General features: G+C 38.9%; 1 protein-coding gene and 1 long non-coding RNA gene across 2 annotated transcripts; both read left to right on the forward strand.

Annotated features, from left to right (window-relative positions):
- The first annotated feature begins 903 nt into the window (after positions 1 to 903).
- LOC139455590 (uncharacterized) lies at positions 904 to 2561 on the forward strand. The gene is made up of 3 exons (XR_011652485.1): positions 904 to 949; positions 1803 to 1879; positions 2374 to 2561. It is a non-coding gene; the product is annotated as an uncharacterized lncRNA (long non-coding RNA).
- An 825-nt stretch (positions 2562 to 3386) lies between these two features.
- On the forward strand, positions 3387 to 13372 carry LOC139455591 (von Willebrand factor D and EGF domain-containing protein-like). The gene is made up of 16 exons (XM_071237143.1): positions 3387 to 3527; positions 3891 to 3905; positions 4470 to 4726; positions 5132 to 5218; positions 5644 to 5985; positions 6284 to 6369; positions 6948 to 7014; positions 7597 to 7782; positions 8050 to 8261; positions 8405 to 8636; positions 8869 to 9015; positions 9231 to 9420; positions 10229 to 10419; positions 10966 to 11199; positions 11877 to 11925; positions 12766 to 13372. Exons 1-16 carry the CDS (start codon positions 3404 to 3406, stop codon positions 12957 to 12959), a joined length of 2613 nt encoding a protein of 870 aa, XP_071093244.1. The 5' UTR covers positions 3387 to 3403; the 3' UTR covers positions 12960 to 13372.
- The last annotated feature ends 4397 nt before the right edge of the window (positions 13373 to 17769 follow it).

Below are 17769 nucleotides of genomic sequence, written 5' to 3' on the forward strand. Positions count from 1 at the left end.
AATTGATTTTAGGACACCCATCGAACAATATCTATTGTTTTGGTAAAACCTGATCCATACTATTCCCAGTACTCTCTGGAACAGATCATTGTTTTCAAACAATATTTGATGCATTGTATGTATGTCAGCTATATGAACGTGATGATATATGCTATGCTTTTCTGCAACGTTTGTCCGCTAAAACATGAATCTATAGCAAGCAATATATTTAATTTGAGTGAACATAGTTTCTTAATTGTCTATTTCACAAGTTTAATAACAAATTGTAGTTATGAACAGCCGCCTTTCTTATGCTTGACTTTTCAGGCGGTGAGGTCCAAGATCATTGCACTTATAAAGCGCGTGTGCGTGTGCATGTGCGTGTGCGTGTGTGTGTGTGTGTGTGTGTGTGTGTGTTTGTGTGTGTGTGTGTGTGTCTGCTTGTACTAAACCGGACTGATGCCGATATATAGCGCTAGCCCACTGAGATACCATGCCGCAGTTAAACATGAATACCCAACTCAGACACAATATATTGACAAGCGCCTGTATATACCAAAGCCTATGATTCATTCATTGTTAATAGTATTTGCAAGTATAACACATACATACGGTTCTTAGTGAAGAGATTCATGACGCACATTCTACAAGGATGTAGATATACCAATGAAATTTTGTTTACCTCCTAACTTTCAATAACATGGTCTGATCTGTCATATCGAAAGGCTATATATATATATATATTTCTTTCGCACCAGCAATGATAATGATGTGGTGTAATTACTATTGCGACGAATCAAACGTGACCACGCTCAAAAAGCCACAAACCAAACTTGCGAAATCCGCTGTTTTTACCTTGAACAAACGTCCCCCTTGTGAGCTATATAAGTAGTAGCTTCACCAGTCTTGGTATCACAACTCATGACCGAGTGACCAAGACTGGGATGGCAACCTTCAAGTGGCAAATAAGGTTTGTCATTATTGTATCCCATAAACATACGTGTAGGTTATCACGAGGCAAATTGATTGTATGCTTGTATTGAGGGACTTCATGTAATTCCTTAGGTCTTTTTATGCACCCTTTTCAGATTTCAGTCTGTTTTTTCTAGTTATTTCAAGTTTATTTTAAAAACATCGAAATATTTCTCGTTTTTTTCGTTTATTTTCTCGTTGCTTCGATTATATTTTCGTAATTTCGATTTTTTTCTCGTATTTTCGATTATTTTAATGTTATCTAAAGTTTATTTTAAAAACTCGAAATTTCGACTTTTTTCTCGTTTCTTCGAATACTTTCTCGTTATCGTTTCAATTAAGTCTCTCGAAAATTCGAGTATTATAAATAAACTTGACATAACAAGAAAATAATCGAAATTATGAGAAAGTAATCAAAATAAGGAGAAAATAATCGGAGCAACGAGAAACAATTCGTAATGCCGATTTTTAAAAGAAAAACTTAAAATAACGAGAAAAAGATTTCGAATAAATGATATGAAACAACGAGAAAATAATCGAAATAACAAGAAAATGTTCAAAGTAACGAGAAAAAACTTTTTATTTCTAACAAAATAAAAATGGAACAACAAGAAAATAATCGAAGTAATGAGAAAGTACTAGAAAATTCGAGATAAAATTGCAATAACGTGAAATTTTAATTAAAAAAAAATATATAAAAGCTACCAAACTGACACCATTGGGACTTCGTACATAATAGATCGCGGGCTCGGTTTTACTTAACCATGGTCATACTATAGTCCCTGTTGAACGTTAATGATGTTTAAAATAATTCTTTTCGACCAAATGTAATTTGATTTATCTTTCAACAGGAATCAACGAAAAATGATGGCATGGAATGTTATTCTCATGGCAACTGCCGTGTTGCATGTGGTGTATGGTCAAACCGGTATGTAAACGTAATGCTTACATACAGGTTCAACAGTCTTAATTTCAAAAAAGAGGTGGTGGTATACGTCCAGATGAAACCCTTTATTTTAGGAAATGACATGAGTGGTTTATTTGTAAAAGTGACAATAAATAATTGTTAAATATTAAATGATTCCCATCTGTACAAAGGTATCTTTGAGCATACTCTGTATCAGCCCCATGGGGAATCCAGGACCCACTTGCACAAAGCCATCTTAGCGCTAAGATTATCTTAAGTTATGTTGAAGTACAGGGGATTCCAGGTAAGAATGTTCCAGCAAATGAGCCAGTCAAATGGATCACGTGGTCAAACTTTGTGACTTGGTTAATTGCGTGTTTTATAGTCTAGACTCTATTATTAATAGTCTGTCGTCATATAGCGGCTTTAAACATCAAAGAAATAAAAATACATGAAAAAATTAGATCCATGGATTCCCTACAATATAATGAGATAGCTCGGTTATATGCGAACAGGGCCGTGTGTGGATTTCAAAGACATTCCTGAGGTCGCCAGACGAAACCCGAACATCGCAACCCAGGTTGGAGGAGCCACAATAAATGACAGAACGCTCCCTGATGGGTGGTACGGCGCCGCTAACTATGCACTTGAGGATAGTGCCCCTGGGTTCCTCCGCTGCGGATCACTGTACCCGATATGGCGACAAAGTGAGTTTCCTTTCACACACATTGCTCACTTTGAAAAGAGATTAGCATTCAAAATTTTTTTATGCGGGGCGCTCTATAACTCAGCTTTTATGTGAATGACAAAGCCCAATGGGTATTTAAACACTGCTCGTCGAAATATAGTCCAAACAAATTCGTGGAATCCCAAACTCAACTTATGGCGTCTAAACTTCTCAATTTCTTAGGTATTCCAAAGCAAGTAAATGTAATTCATTTTTTACGGAAAGACACATTTTGTTTAAAACTTAGCTTTTCATTTAAGGTTTTACCATAAAAGCTCTGGTTAAGTCATTCCAGAAATTTCACAGGAGACATTCAGATGAATATAATAATATAACAGGTCGCTTGTCATCATGATGCGCGATGCTATCCCAAACGATGAGATTAACATTGAGTTTTCACACCTCCTTTCTCACTTTAATGCCCTTTTTGATGACACTTATGTGGGAAGCGGGTCCTTCCGGTAGAGAAGATATTTACCTGGTGACACGATTGATTTCAGTGATCCATCCATGTAATTTCAAAACTAATGTGCCCTTTTCGACGTATTTGGTGTTGTTTAGTGCTAAAAGTTCAAAGGTTGGTTATGAGAATCTGATAGAAATTTAAAAACGTTTTACTTATGTATTAAACATCCGTCCTTTTGGAAAGACATCAAGGTTCTGAAAAATATACCTATAAGACAGCAATGTTTAATGCAAACGTAAGAATATTAGCCAAAGACAAAACAAATGATAGTTACTTAAATTTACAATTCAATATTTATTTTATCATAATGTAATAACTCTTTCCTACAGGTATTTCTGGAAAAACAGCAACCATGTGTATTCAAGATACATCTAACACATGCTCGAATCCGTTTACCGTACAAGTCGAAGACTGCAATGGCTACACAGTCTACAATCTGAAGGCATCGCCTATTCATCAGAGCTCCTACTGTTTCCGTAAGCTTTTAGATGTCTTAGTTTCTCCCTTCAGCTTGTCATTAGAATGGAATGTAAAGAAGCGACAAATAGGAAATAGGAATCTTGATTACTAAAGAAATCTTCGCCACATGGGAGAAGGTGGTCATGTGACCTGTGCAGAGATGTTTCCCTTTGTACAGCCTGGATTGGCTGAAAGCCATGTTTAGCCCCGTTCAAGTTATGTTTAATCCATTTCAGTCATTTGATTCTTTCTTATTCATAAAAAAGATGTTACAGAGGTATCTTACAATTCTACCATTCTCGAGCATCTATAGAACATTAATATATTCTTGTTAATGATGTTTCTATTTTGAATAACTTTCACTACTATCATTTTTGCAGGTGAGATCACTCCTAGTAAGTATATATTTCATACACTTTGTTGAATTTTATAGTATTTAATGTTTTGTTTCTTAACAATTGATAAATAACGACCCGCCTCCGTGCTGTAGGGAATATAGCGTCTGCTCGGAGAGCGGAAGGCCGGTGGTTCAATACCCTGGCTCCGTCACATCCAAATTCGTTGAAAGATGGTTCTTGTACTTACGCTGCCTGGCGCTCGGCATTAGGATGATATAGCAATAACAAGGATTTGCCAGCTCAGGCGCAGTATAATAGTCTGAATGGGATATCCTTGTAACTGAAAGAAAGAAAGATGCACAGACAGGCAGAGGTGTGCAAGCATGCTACACGAGTAAACTAATCTTGAACCGATGCTAAACTCCCTACACATCACTTCACCTAAAGACAGCGTGTGGTTAACTAGCCAACAGTCTGTCAATAACAGAATAGTAGACACAAAGTATAAGGCGGTGTAAACTCGTCAAAAGGGAGTTCACCGATATATCAACAATTATCCAGTATTATGCATTAGTGATGTATTTCTGGATAGATTGCTTGACTTACTTGTTTTCATACCAGACTCGCCAACCTACAGTCCCAAGCCAACTGTCGTCCCTGATACTACTGATACAAGTTCCGACAACAGTGACCTACTTTTCCGCTGTACGTTTCCCCCTTCGTCAAACCAAAGACTGTTCCACCAGACCACGTGGTATGTCAACGGCGTCGTTGTACACCAGCATCAACCTATGCTAATGGACACTGCCTACCTTAACAACACAGGGATCACTCAAGCGAAGCTTAGCGCAGAGGGAATAACACAAATCGGTTTCAATGTGAGTCACACGCAGCTTTTCATGACGTCTAAACACTTTGATAGTCGGTTATAATACGATTTCTTTGTCTAGACACAGTAGACACTATAGTCAGAACATGTACAATACTCGGTGTTATAAAAAGCTGAACATTTACCAATGAGACTCAAAATAGACAACCATTCGTGTAACAATATCTTTAGTCAAATCGAGTCAAATAAGATTACAATATTCGTAACTCAAATAGTAAGATTCAGTTTTATAAAAAGGGTGCTTTTGAAGTCAGATGTGTGTTTTTATATGTCGATGTATCTAAAGCGTGGGTCAGTTACTGGCACAATATCATGCTTGCTTTACCTCTGTATTTTCATGCCAATGAAGTATTCTTTATATAACTAATGCTAAAAATAGAATTTCCATTTGTAGATAACATGTGAGGTTCGAGCTATGTACGGTGTCAGTATGCCTCCAGGTCCAACAGCTAGTTCCGATCCTTTTTATGTCGGATTTGAGGTAAGATGACATAGTTCTTTTTGTATCTTATCCCATCTTATTTCATTGCTGATATCAACTTTAGCATTAGGAATCTAATGACACCAAGATGATTCACAGGTATAGTTTAGGGCAGAACTCCCGCCTTGCTGTTGCTGGAATATTGCTAAAAGCTGCGTAAGACCTCACTTACTGCTTTTATTTGATCAGTGCTAAAAGCTGAGGTAATAGGGGCCTAAACCTAAATTCCTCCTTAATGAATTAAAAACGTCGAACCACCGGAGAATAACTAGGAATATCTGCCGAAACAGAGTGAGTGAGTTAAAATGTAACTGATATCATATAGGTTGTAAAAGGTAAAATAGTGATAAACATTTTATGAATGCAACACAATATCAGTGATGACACCACGTGGTTACATATTTTATAACATTTGTTTTACACAGATCCTAACCAAAGAAATAACGATCAAGCAAGGTGAGACGGGACAGGTTCGAGTGCGAGCCACGGCGCCTTTCCGTTGTGGAAACCTGTCCGAGGCGTTTTCATCTTTTTGTTCCATGCCAATAGAGATACCAACTGCTAACTCAACAAACGGGTTTTCCCAGGACGATTGCGCCATTTCCATACCTTATACACAGTGGAACCAACCTGTGTCTGTTACTGTACATGGAACTATAACACCAACATATGGCAGAGGGCGACTGGATTCTCTACTAGTTCTGAGGACTCCTGAAGCAAGCAATCTATTTCCCTATTGGGCCAACCATACTATTGGAACAGTAAAGGTAAGAAAGTTTTAGACACCAACCACAACGAGTTGTAATCGTTAGATTATACTTGCAACATCTTTAGTTGAATCTATTATATAAATAGGGGCGGTGGAGTAGTCTATTGGTGAAAACGTTCGCATGTCACACCGGAGACCTTGGTTCTATTGACAATGTTACGTGTGAGGCAGATCGATTGTGTCTTCCCTCGAGATTTTGCTGGATGACTGCTAAAAGTGGCGCCAAATCATACTCATGGTTATCCAAATCAAGTTCAAATGTCTTGTTGAGTAACTATGATTTCCTTTCCTTTCAGGTTACAGTATTAAAAGATACAGCTCTGGTTAGAAGAAAATCATGCGCCTCCTATAACGACCCATATGTACGGCAATTTGATGAAGCGTAAGTGCACCAGGTTATTCAGACTTTCAATCTCCGGTTGGAGTTTTCATTATTGGCGTTTAAAGTTTGGAACATTTTAGAGAAGTTCATTGTATATTATATGTCATGCCTATAGGTCTACAGGTTGTCACTACCTGGGCATAAGCTATATCTTAGCTGTTACTTGATTGTACATAACGACTGAATCAATCACTAAAAACGACTGGTTATACTCTAAAACGAGCACTATGAAATGGCCCTACAATCGCTGACTACACTACGACGTACAATTCAGTATTCTCTCGCTAAAGAAGACAGCGACAAGTCAAATACAACCAAGGCCTCGGTTCTACAAAGCGTTCTTAGAGCTACGGCTGTCATAAACCATGATTCTCTTCCGTAGATGTTGACAGTCGTTGCTGAAAGATCGCTTTGAGGAACTGAGCACTGTTGATACATTGTAACGCTCATAATTCTCGCTTACGAACGATTTGGACATTTTTGTCGTAAGTGTAATTAGAACATCTCAAATCGATCGGGGAAAAAGTAAATAGAATAGTTCGTTGTATAGTACCAGACTTATTTTTGACCTTTTGCAGATCTAGACTATCGCTACAGATGGAGGGGCGCTTTACATTATATAAACTGGCCAGTCAATTATTAGAGGTAAATATATACACTTTTGTCTCGATTACATATAAGTTATAAACATGACATGTAAATATGTCTCTTTGAATGAATGTATATTTATGTGTTGAAACAGAAGTACGATCAGTAAATGCATAAGAGAAGAGAGAGAAGGGTGATCATGCTTACCAACCCAATCCACTCCCTCCTCCCTCCCCTTCCCCAGCGACCACCCAACCCAAACAAGTACCTACCCCACCCCCAAAGACACCAGTACATGTCGGATAAAATTGGTCGACACACTGTCGGTGTGTGAATGAGGTATCAATTTTAACTGCGGCATGGTATCTCAGTGGGCCAGCACTATAAAACTGGCTTAAATCGGACTAGTACCAGCAGCCACAGATAGCCGTACATATTTCAGTGAAACAATCTTAAAAGCGACGTTAAACTCACCTCACCTCACCTCACCTCACCTCACCTCACCTCACCTCACTCAACATACATTCACCCACGCTTTACAACCCAACCTGAACACCTAACCAACCCTCAACAGTCCATTTATTTTACTAAAACAATTAATATTGTGTGTATAATCAACATGGTAATGTGCATTTACAGATACAGATCGATGTAAGGAAATGTACTAAAGGTAATGGATACTGTAATTGCGGGGTAGCTGTTCAATCCGGGAAGACAGTGTTCTCAATCAATAGCTGCGATACCAACTCATGGAGAATACAACATCACGGATGTGACGAATCAGACAACGCCATGGAAATAAGAAAGAGATTCAACGCTTATCAGGTAGGTATAAATGTAGTTGGATGTGTAGATAAATCATTATTTACTTCAAACTGCCTTTGACGGATATTAAAAGTTGGTGTCAATATGTAATTTAAAACTGAAAAGTGTGACATAAGTAATCCCTTGTCTTCGAAGTCATTCCTGTATCTAGATTACTTATTGTTATGAATATAACACTGGACATGGTAGTTATCTATATCATTGACATATGAACACCTTAGTTTATCAAATGCACTGATATGTAGTCTTTTGGTTTTATTCAATTAGATAGACCTGCCGACCGGGGCACAAGTATCCATCTATACCTACAGCATTGGAATCGGGAAGAATGTCTTAAATGTTTACCTTCCTGGCACGGTCCTTGATACCTTGGCGAGTCGTGGTTTGTGCGGCCAGCTCTCTAACACACAGAGTGATGACTTAATCATGAGAGATGAGACATGGAGCAGCAACAGAAATACGTTCATCAATTCCTGGAGGTAAGATTCCTTGAATGCATGTTATATTTTTTGACTATAGAAAGTTCAGAACGAAACGCATGATCTAAGGGAATGTGTATTGTCTAGCGTAGTTATGTTTGTCGAATATGCGCACTTGACACATACATGATACCATTTTTCAGAGTAGGGACGCACGACCTGTTTAACACCGATTATGTGAGAACACTTTCAACGTTGCAACAGCCCCAAACGTACTGCTTCTGTGAAGGCGGGAGTAAAGTGAAATGTTCTCCTCTTCTGACGATGAACACTGGGGTCAGGCCAAATCATTACAAGGACGTTCCCTGTGCCTTACACGGCAACAGGAAGAAGCGAATGGTGCGGAACAGGAACATCGGCCACCGATACAAAAGGGTATTCATTATATTTTTGTTTTGATATTGAGGATCATCCCAAAAGCATATTATAAATGTTCATTACTTTGTTCCCAGAAGACAATTCTGTATTCAACCCATATAAACACAAGTTAAAGTTTCTGTATACAATTAATCGTGATTTAAATTATCTAACACGGTTCGATTCGCATATATTGAATATACAATTTTTGCAAACATGTTTCAATTGTTATCTCATTTTGTCATTCCAGCAAACTTCAGCACAAGTGTGGAACAAGCAGACAGCGGCTGAATTCTGCAACAATCTGTTCGCAGCGTCCACGACCGTCCAGCTGTGCAGCAACGTCCCAGGTGTCGACACCAACAGCAGCCGCGACGACTGCATCAGTGACATTATGGTAAATTATAATACTTTATCGAAGGGCCAAACATATAACAGCCTTTGCCATTACTAATGATATAATGATGATAATAATAATATGGCTCGTTGTTTAGGTGACCTTAATAATTTAAATTCAGTGAATTTCTTTGCTAACGCTAATAATGTCTATGATCACTGTTCTAAATATATGACAATACCATTACATTATGTGCATATTTACCATATTTGTAGCTCTCTGGCACAACTGACTTTCAAATGATGTCTATCGGCACAGTGCGTACTTCCTGTGAGACGGAAGTATTGCTCAACCCCGATCTTTGGGTAACTGACCCCAACAACCCAGGGGCTCCTACTGTGTTTGACACGATCACCAACAACGTCTGTCCCAACGACTGTAGCAACAGAGGCACCTGCAACAAAGGTATATCTCACCACACGTAAACTCAAGGGAGTTTATTGTTGAAATCGTTTAATTTTATACGCTAATATTGGTGCCGTTCGATGTTGTTGTTGTTGTTGTTGTTGTTGTTGTTGCAGTAGATTCCGAGCCATGAATTCACTGGATATTGATAAAATTGGCGCTACTATAGGTCATTGTGTAAAGCCATTTTACAACAATCCTCTTACTTAATCTAATCCCAGTGAATAAACACAAGACTAAATAGAGCTGAAGGGGTCGTTGTCGACACAGGTACTAAAGAAATACGGAAATACGGAAATGTACCCTTGCCAAAATCAAAATACAGAAACGTAACGGATACCCTAAACGGTAGACGAGTCCATATTCTCCAACCCAAAACCGAAACCGGTTCAGGTTGTAGTTCCGGTTCGCCTGATTACGAGTGCATGCGTGCATCGCGGAACATTAGACTAACGTTCGAACGTCACTATATGATACGCTGGAATGCAGCTTAAGACGATAATCGAAACGTTCCTCCTGACGAACGCCTACTTCCATGATGAATTTAATCGCGGTTTGGCATACAGGAAGTGACTACCGGTTACAGGAACCGGTTACGCGCATTGCACCCTGCGGCCCAGCGGCGGAATGGACTCACGCTAGGGTCCGTTTCTGTACTTTGAATTTGGCTAGAGTACATTTCTGTAAACAGAAACGTACCGCGGGTAAATGTGCCGAGAACGGCCCCTTCAGCCTTAATAAACATGTATTAATAAATAGAGTAAGGTTAGTGAGCACAATAAGGATGATATGGATCCAACATTTTCAGGACTGTGCATCTGCAGTGCCGCATTTGGCAGTGCTGACTGTTCAGTGGACTTGACCCAACCACCTGTTCTGGACGAGGTCGAGGACAACGGTCACTGTGACCTGGCTACCGGCAACTGCCAGATGTTGACAGTGTTTGGATTGACCTTTCTAGAAGATGCAGCAATCAAATGTCGAGCCACTAAATTCACGGTAGGTTGAAATATGGCTAGCATGTTGTCCATCTGACAAAATCTTCTTTTCAGGAAATAAAATTACTCAATATCTCTTGAACTGCTTACTTAGGCTGAGCAGAGTATTCAACCTTTACTAATGATGTTGCTAGTGGGCATGTAAACGTAGGTGATAGTTTGTAGTACCATTGAATAAGAATATGCCTGTCAATAGTTAAGCAGTTGAGCGGTCTGAAGGCTACTGTTTTTGAGACCCGATTTATTCAATGACAACAGTTAATATGTCAGATCATGGTAGATTAACTATTCTATGAAATAATCGCGTGTTCTGGTACGAGTCCAGACTAATGCTGGTTTTACAATTTGACATGGCTGCAGGCTGTGAGACATTATACTGGATAGTCCTTGTCCCCTTAATTCCCAGTGGGTAACAACAAGTACCACCTTTGGGTATGGTTTGGGATCGAAACACCGACCTGTCGCTCTCCGGGTAGATGCCCTATCCACCAGCTACCGGACACGATCCACATGGGAATACTTGTACATGATTTATACGTTCTTGTAGGTGGGCAATGGTGGATCCCTCAATGAGCCGGATACCCAGGTATCAGATGGTACTGAGCGGAGCTTGAGTGAAGTGGGGTGCCCTGTAAGGGTGGATGCACCCAGGGGCATTGTCACAGCCTACAACATCTCCGTGGCCAACATTGACAACATCTACAGCGAGAGTGTCGAAGTTCTGGTATATGATAGCACGTGTGTGACTGTTGATCACGAGTCCAAAATCTGGATCGTACAGGTAAGCCATAGACAATGTAGACTTTTCAAATTAACGCTTTTCAGCAAATATAATGTCGAGGTATAACCACGAATGTGCCAATCGTTCTGTCGACCTGTTTGAATCTCTCCTCTAATCTCTTCTAAAATTGACTTACACTGATATAAACAAAATAACAAGAACATAATAGTGGTAGGACCGGGAGCAAAAATATATTTTTTCCGGTACTTTTATATCTAATTATTTCGTCAACGAATTATACCCCCACCCCCTAACCCCATATTAACATAAAAGTCTTTATAATTTGATCAAACAAATGTACATAGAGATTACCTCAACCCTGACACAAACCGCGAAGGTCAACTTGAAGTGAGTGAGTGGGTATGGTTTTCCTCCGCTTTTTGCAATGTTCCAGCAATATCACGGCAGGGGACACCAGAAATTGGCTTCACACATTGTACCGGGTTTTCGGCATGATTTGATCAAACAAATGAGTGTAGAGATTACCTCAACCCTGACGCTAATCCCGAAAGCCAACTAGACGTTCGACAGATTAAACCCCAAAACGAAAGGATTAATATCTAGGACATTAAGATTACACTGTTTGCATTGGTAACTGTTCAGTACATTACCATTCTACATATCATGTTCTTGTCAGCGATCAATAAACTGAAAGTGTGCATTTTATGTATCAACAGAATGGATACACAGTTCAAAACGGCGTCTGCATCAGTAAAGACAGCTCAAGTAAGTGTCTTCAGATATCTTGGTCAAAAAAAGTTGCCATCAGCTGCAATTTTGTCCGTAAGCAGAATCTATATTAACTGAAAGTCTTAGTCCAGTTTAAACAGAGGGATGGGTTAGTGAGATTTAAGCAGAGATGTAAATTGCGTCCAAACATAACTTCTTCCACCGTGATCTCACATGAGCATCAGATTTTAAGCCCCATTACTGACGCTTTGTATGAGTGAGGTTTACTAGTGAGGTTTTTGAAAATTAAATCCGGATTAAGGATTATCAATTACATGTTATTTCGGGATCGAATATTTGGACCACTATTGAGAGTGATTCGGTTACATTGATTTTTATATTATTTACTTGTTATTGTTCAACAGCTGCAAGGTATCTCAGAGGGTTTGCACTATAAAAAGAAATGTTCCCGACAAATACAAGCAGACACACACACACACACACACACACACACACACACACACACACACACACACACACACACACACACACACACACACACACACACACACACACACACACACACACACGTGTGCATGTGCATTCATCATGAGTGCGACCTTAAACCCCATTTCATCTAACATCACCCCATAAAACACGGACGCTATTTTTTATGAGAGCAGCTAGGGAGTGAGGTTTATGAAAAGTTAATCCGGATTAAGGATTATCAATAACATGTTATTTCGGGAAAGAAAATTTGGACCACTATTGAGAGTGATTCGGTTACATTGATTTATGTATAATTGTTTATTTGGTAATAATATTTGTTTACCATAATACGAAATGTTACCTCCCTTTCACAGTCGAACATCTCTAATAAACATTTTCCACACACAGGCGGCCCCGACGACACCACCACAACCCGATCGACGCCGACATCGACGTCTACATCAAAACCGATCATAGACGTAACTGATTCAGTTGTGATACCAACTACCACATCCGGCAACTACAAAATCACCATGTCCTATGTGACACTCCTTGCCTCCCTTATTTCTGGTGTCCTCTCACTGGCTTTGCGTGACTTCTGAACTCCCCCAGTCACCCTATGCGCTCAATGCTTTTTCTGAGTATATGATAGGCTTCAAATGGACTTGTATAACAAAAGCACCCAAACAACTTCGCAATCTTCAAGCTCATTGTTCACCGATCTATATAGGGAGAGATATGGTTTATTCAGTGCAGATTAATACTGAGAAGTCAAATATTAAAGATATAATTTGACAGTTTGTCAATTTTGAAGCACAGATTGATATTAATTAGTAAAGAATTAAAGATAAATATAACAGTTTGTCTAAAGTGGCTGCATTGCTGGAAGTCTCAAGACTATTGACATAATTATACATGGGTGCATTACGTAGACTTCTGAACCTATCCAGTGACCTTATACAGTCGATCTTTATCCCAGTAGGCGATAGGCTAAATACTAAGCTTGAACTAGACTCGTTTAGACAGGTATCTATACAACATGCAGGCCCATCTTTACAATCTTCAATCTCATTCTTCGCGGATGATATAATTTGTTTGTTGTTTCGAGCTTTATTTAGCAGTTTTCCAGCTAAATGACGGGTGCTTATACGTAGGTAAGTCTGGACCAGACAATCTAGTGACACTATAAGCAATCGGGGTACGATGACACGCCTTCAACCCAGTCACCGAACTTGACCACCCTGTCCATTTGGTCGCCTCTTACGGCCAGCATACTTTATGTTGATGGTGACCCAACCCAGAATCCCTACCGGGTGGAACTATTATGGAAGTTACATTTGAGAGATGTGGTTTATTCAGTGTAACGGTCTACAGAAGACAACTATAAAGCATGGATTGATATTTCCAGTCATTGTTGTTGCAATAAGAAGGTATAAAACAACAGCTCCATGTATCCAATATGTATGAATACGTGAATATTAAACTGTTCCGAGGCTGTAGAACATTAAAAATATAGTTTGACAGTTTGTATAAACTACTTATATTGCTGGCATTCCTAACACTAATAAAATGGTCAAACATCGGTGCTTTACACTGACATTCGAATTGGACAAACGTCGCATGTCCTCACATTTAAGACAAATATAATTATACTCATATTTGGTCAAATATATATATTCTAGTTTACAGAACATACAGCGTCAAGCATTTCTGTCATCCCTGATTTTCAATGATCCATTCTTATATTTTTCACCGCTATTTGGGCTTTTACCCCTAATGGAATCAGTTCGTTGAATTATAGAGATTGGATATTCTCTGGCTTTGCAGTTTTATATGTCCATCCGTACCCATTTCAAAATATGAATAGCAAGAATAGTTACAAAGGTCTTTTCATTGCTGCTCAGTTACGTCAAAACCTGATTAAACTTAATAAATGAAACACATATATATACTGCAAACGTACCAATGAGCTTCTGAATAGGTTTTACGATTGAAACCAGATGACGATGCCTGCGGTGAAATCATAGAAAATACGTAATTAGAGTATAGGAAAATATATAAGTTGTACATGAAATTTTCTCACATGCAAATTGGGTGTTATTTCATTTATGGGATTGGTTGGGAAGTCTAGCAGTCTGGCCGGGTTTGAATCCCCACATAGACAGCAATGTAGGAAGCCATGCTTGTGCTGAAATGTGTCCCCTTTGTTCCTTTATGTCTGTTTTCCAATTCCATGTCTAAATATCGATGTTTTTATACAAAAGAACCCCTAACCACTGACTTTTGAAAAGTGTTGCTATGGAAGTACTTATTGTTGGTATGGTTGATGACGGATTCTTGAATGCTTGTCACAAAATCTTCAAAATAAAAGGATGGCTAATTCCCACTTTGTTCTGTTTTTGTGTTTGTTTAGCAAAAGGATTCGTAAATAAGCTTTATGTTTGGTGAGATAAGTATTGGGTGAGTGTGAATGCCGACTGAGAACAATATTTCAGTTATATCAAGGCGTGTCAGCTTGATGTTAGAGACAAGGCCGAGGCGTAGGTTTCTGGCACTCGCAATGGACGCATCTCTCCACGGCGAATGTTTGAGGCGTGTCGTGTTAAGACAGGATATATTAATTGTGGGTAGTTGTGAACTAAAACAACTATTCAAAGGTGAAAAACAAAGAAATAATCAAAAGGGATTAAAAAGGAACGGTCGACAATACGTTACGACTGCAACATTGTTATTCGGCGTCAAATTGAAATAATAATTTTGCTGCTAAAGCGGACATTGAAACGAGGATCGAGATGCTGTTTCTGGTAAAATATGTGTTCATTTCTATTGTATTCTTCGACGAATTTACCACAAACTACGCATTTTTCAGTTACTGGCTTCTGCCTCAAGATTTTATTTTTAGAATGCATGAGTGAATGGATTGGGTTTTACATTGCGTTCAGCAACATTCCAGCAATATCACGGTTAGGGCATCAGAAATGGGCTTCACACATTGTATGTTGGGAATCAAACAAGGGACTTTCGCGTGACGTGCAAACGCTTTAATCACAGACTTTCCCACCACCCATATGTAGGCGTTTAACATCGACGTTAACTGCCCCATTTCTGTATTGGTGGCGTCAATACATTCACACTGTTCGTCATTCCTTGATTAAACTAGTCGCTACAATTGATCTTCCTTTTTATACTCTTTTGTGTCATAAAGACGCTGTTTCAAATATGACAACACACCGCAAAAAAATATTATTGGGCATACTAAAACATATATTCCACAATTATGATGTTAATATAAGTTGAAACGCGAAGTTTAACTGTGTGAAATTGATATGTAGAGAACTAATATGCGAAGTCAGTAAATAACCACCCACGATCAATGAATAATAAACAAATTCAGTAAAGTACGGTAATAACGAACTCAAAGGGACTACTATTTTTAGTTCTTTATAACCGTAGTTCGTTATAAACATATATACAGCATAACTACAGAAAAGAGTCTGGACCAAAAAAGTAAGTTCGTTGTATCTGTCAGTTCGTTATACGCGTGTTCGTTATAACCGTAGTTTACTGTTTATTGAAACACACAGGCTCAGGTTTACAATCATAACAGGCAATACGATGTGTCCAACATGTGGCAGCAGCAATATACAATAGGCCCTATTACATAAGTCGGTGCACTCACGAATGTCCAGAATGTGTCACAATTGAATATCTTGAACAAGCACGTGTTCTGTTCTTGAATCCAGGAAAAGCGTCAATGTTTCCCGATAGGTATCCCGTTCACTCATGGCAAGTAGATAAATCACAGGTCAGGTCGTAGAAAGAGGCCTAGTATCACCCTCGTTATGTTGGTTCCGCCATACTTCTAGAAACTACTAGCGCCAAGCGTCTCGAATCATGGAGGATCGACAACTGTATCCAAGAACATCACAACGGTGCTCTCTATATCTGTATGGTAACGAAGGTGTCAAGCACTGGGATGGAGTTTGGAATATAAACAAGTTAAAAAACCACAGCTCCAAACTACTAGCTGTGAAAATCACTACTTAAGCTTGATATTTTGTACGAGCATCTCAATCAATGTGATTTATAATTACTTACAATCATCAGAAATAAAGTTACAGTAAATATATGAAATCATAGGTTTCATGCGAAGCATTGTGGTTGTAGAGGAGATGAAGGAAATAACGACGAACGGGTCCAATGGCGTTTAAAGATACTCTCCTAAAAAGTAAAGGATATGGAAAATATATGTTATGATCGGTCGTTAGACGAAATAACAGCTTTGAAAAATGACTACCAGAGAACCATACAACGCCCAAACACACTGGAAACATTGAACGTTGACTATCCAGTTCCTGGGTGCACGTGATTTTGACTTTTCAGATCACGCACGTCACTAAACAGCGACAGGAAATCGTCTGCATGCTCGGCGACCATGCTCATGCACCGCTGTCAACAAATAGACACAAGAAGAACACGAGGACAAGACTCCCTCAAATTGTCATTGGGAGATCAATTCGGAGCATGCCACGCCATGAAAACAGCAAAGCCCAACGGGTATTAACATCTCTGACACATAGAGTGCTGACAGTCACATAGAAATTAAAGAATGTATTGCAATCTTGATTGATATATGAAGACGCAAAGACGATCTAAAGTATATTACACGTTCTATTTATATAAACAGTGTGAGAGTACGCTTCGGTGATTCAGTGTGAGCCACGTTCCTGATCCAATCACAGAATTGAGCAATGATGTCGACTCGAGAGGGCCAAGGGAGGGGGAAAGCATGTCAATGCAAGTGCAGAGATTACAGAACTGTGAGCGAAAAACGGAAAGTATCAGGATCACCACTAGGTGTGATGAAGAATACAAAGTAATACTTTTTAAAATGTGTTTTTCAAATGGAAAAATGCCGAGCGAATGGATGAAGACGAGTATTAAACCTATCCCGAAATCATCATGTTTTTATAAATATGAACCTTTATCCTACAGAGGTATATATCACTTAGTAACTCGAGCAATAAACTTTATTGCTCTGTGTTAAATAAGAGACTGTATAAGTATGCGGAGAACAATAACTTTTTATCTGACGAATATGGAAAGGAAAAGCCGACAATGGAACACATTTCATCATTAATATCTATAGTGGAATCGAGGAAATCGCCAAAGAAATCAGCTTATTTAACCTTTATTGACTTCAAAGGGCTTAAGATACTATTGAAGGGTTATTCTGTGAAAGAAGTTATAAAACCTTGGGATATGTGGACGAATGTATGTGGCTATAAATCTTCATATACGAGTGTTAAATATTGTGGGGGGATTTTACTCAGTTGCTCAATGTGAGATGGGATTTGCAGCAAGGATGCTTACTTTCCCCTTTGTTGTTCAACATATACATAAACGATCTCA

The sequence above is a fragment of the Haliotis cracherodii genome, unplaced genomic scaffold, assembly GCF_022045235.1.
Source record: "Haliotis cracherodii isolate W230 unplaced genomic scaffold, xgHalCrac1.p SCAF_11, whole genome shotgun sequence".
NCBI lineage: Eukaryota > Metazoa > Mollusca > Gastropoda > Lepetellida > Haliotidae > Haliotis > Haliotis cracherodii.

Coding starts and splice junctions, on each gene's coding strand:
- LOC139455591 (XM_071237143.1), top strand. CDS start 3,404: ATGTGTATTCAAGATACATCTAACACATGCTCGAATCCGTTTACCGTA. Junction 5,219..5,643: donor CTTTTTATGTCGGATTTGAG/GTAAGATGACAT, acceptor TGTTTTACACAG/ATCCTAACCAAAGAAATAAC. Junction 7,783..8,049: donor AGAGATTCAACGCTTATCAG/GTAGGTATAAAT, acceptor TTATTCAATTAG/ATAGACCTGCCGACCGGGGC.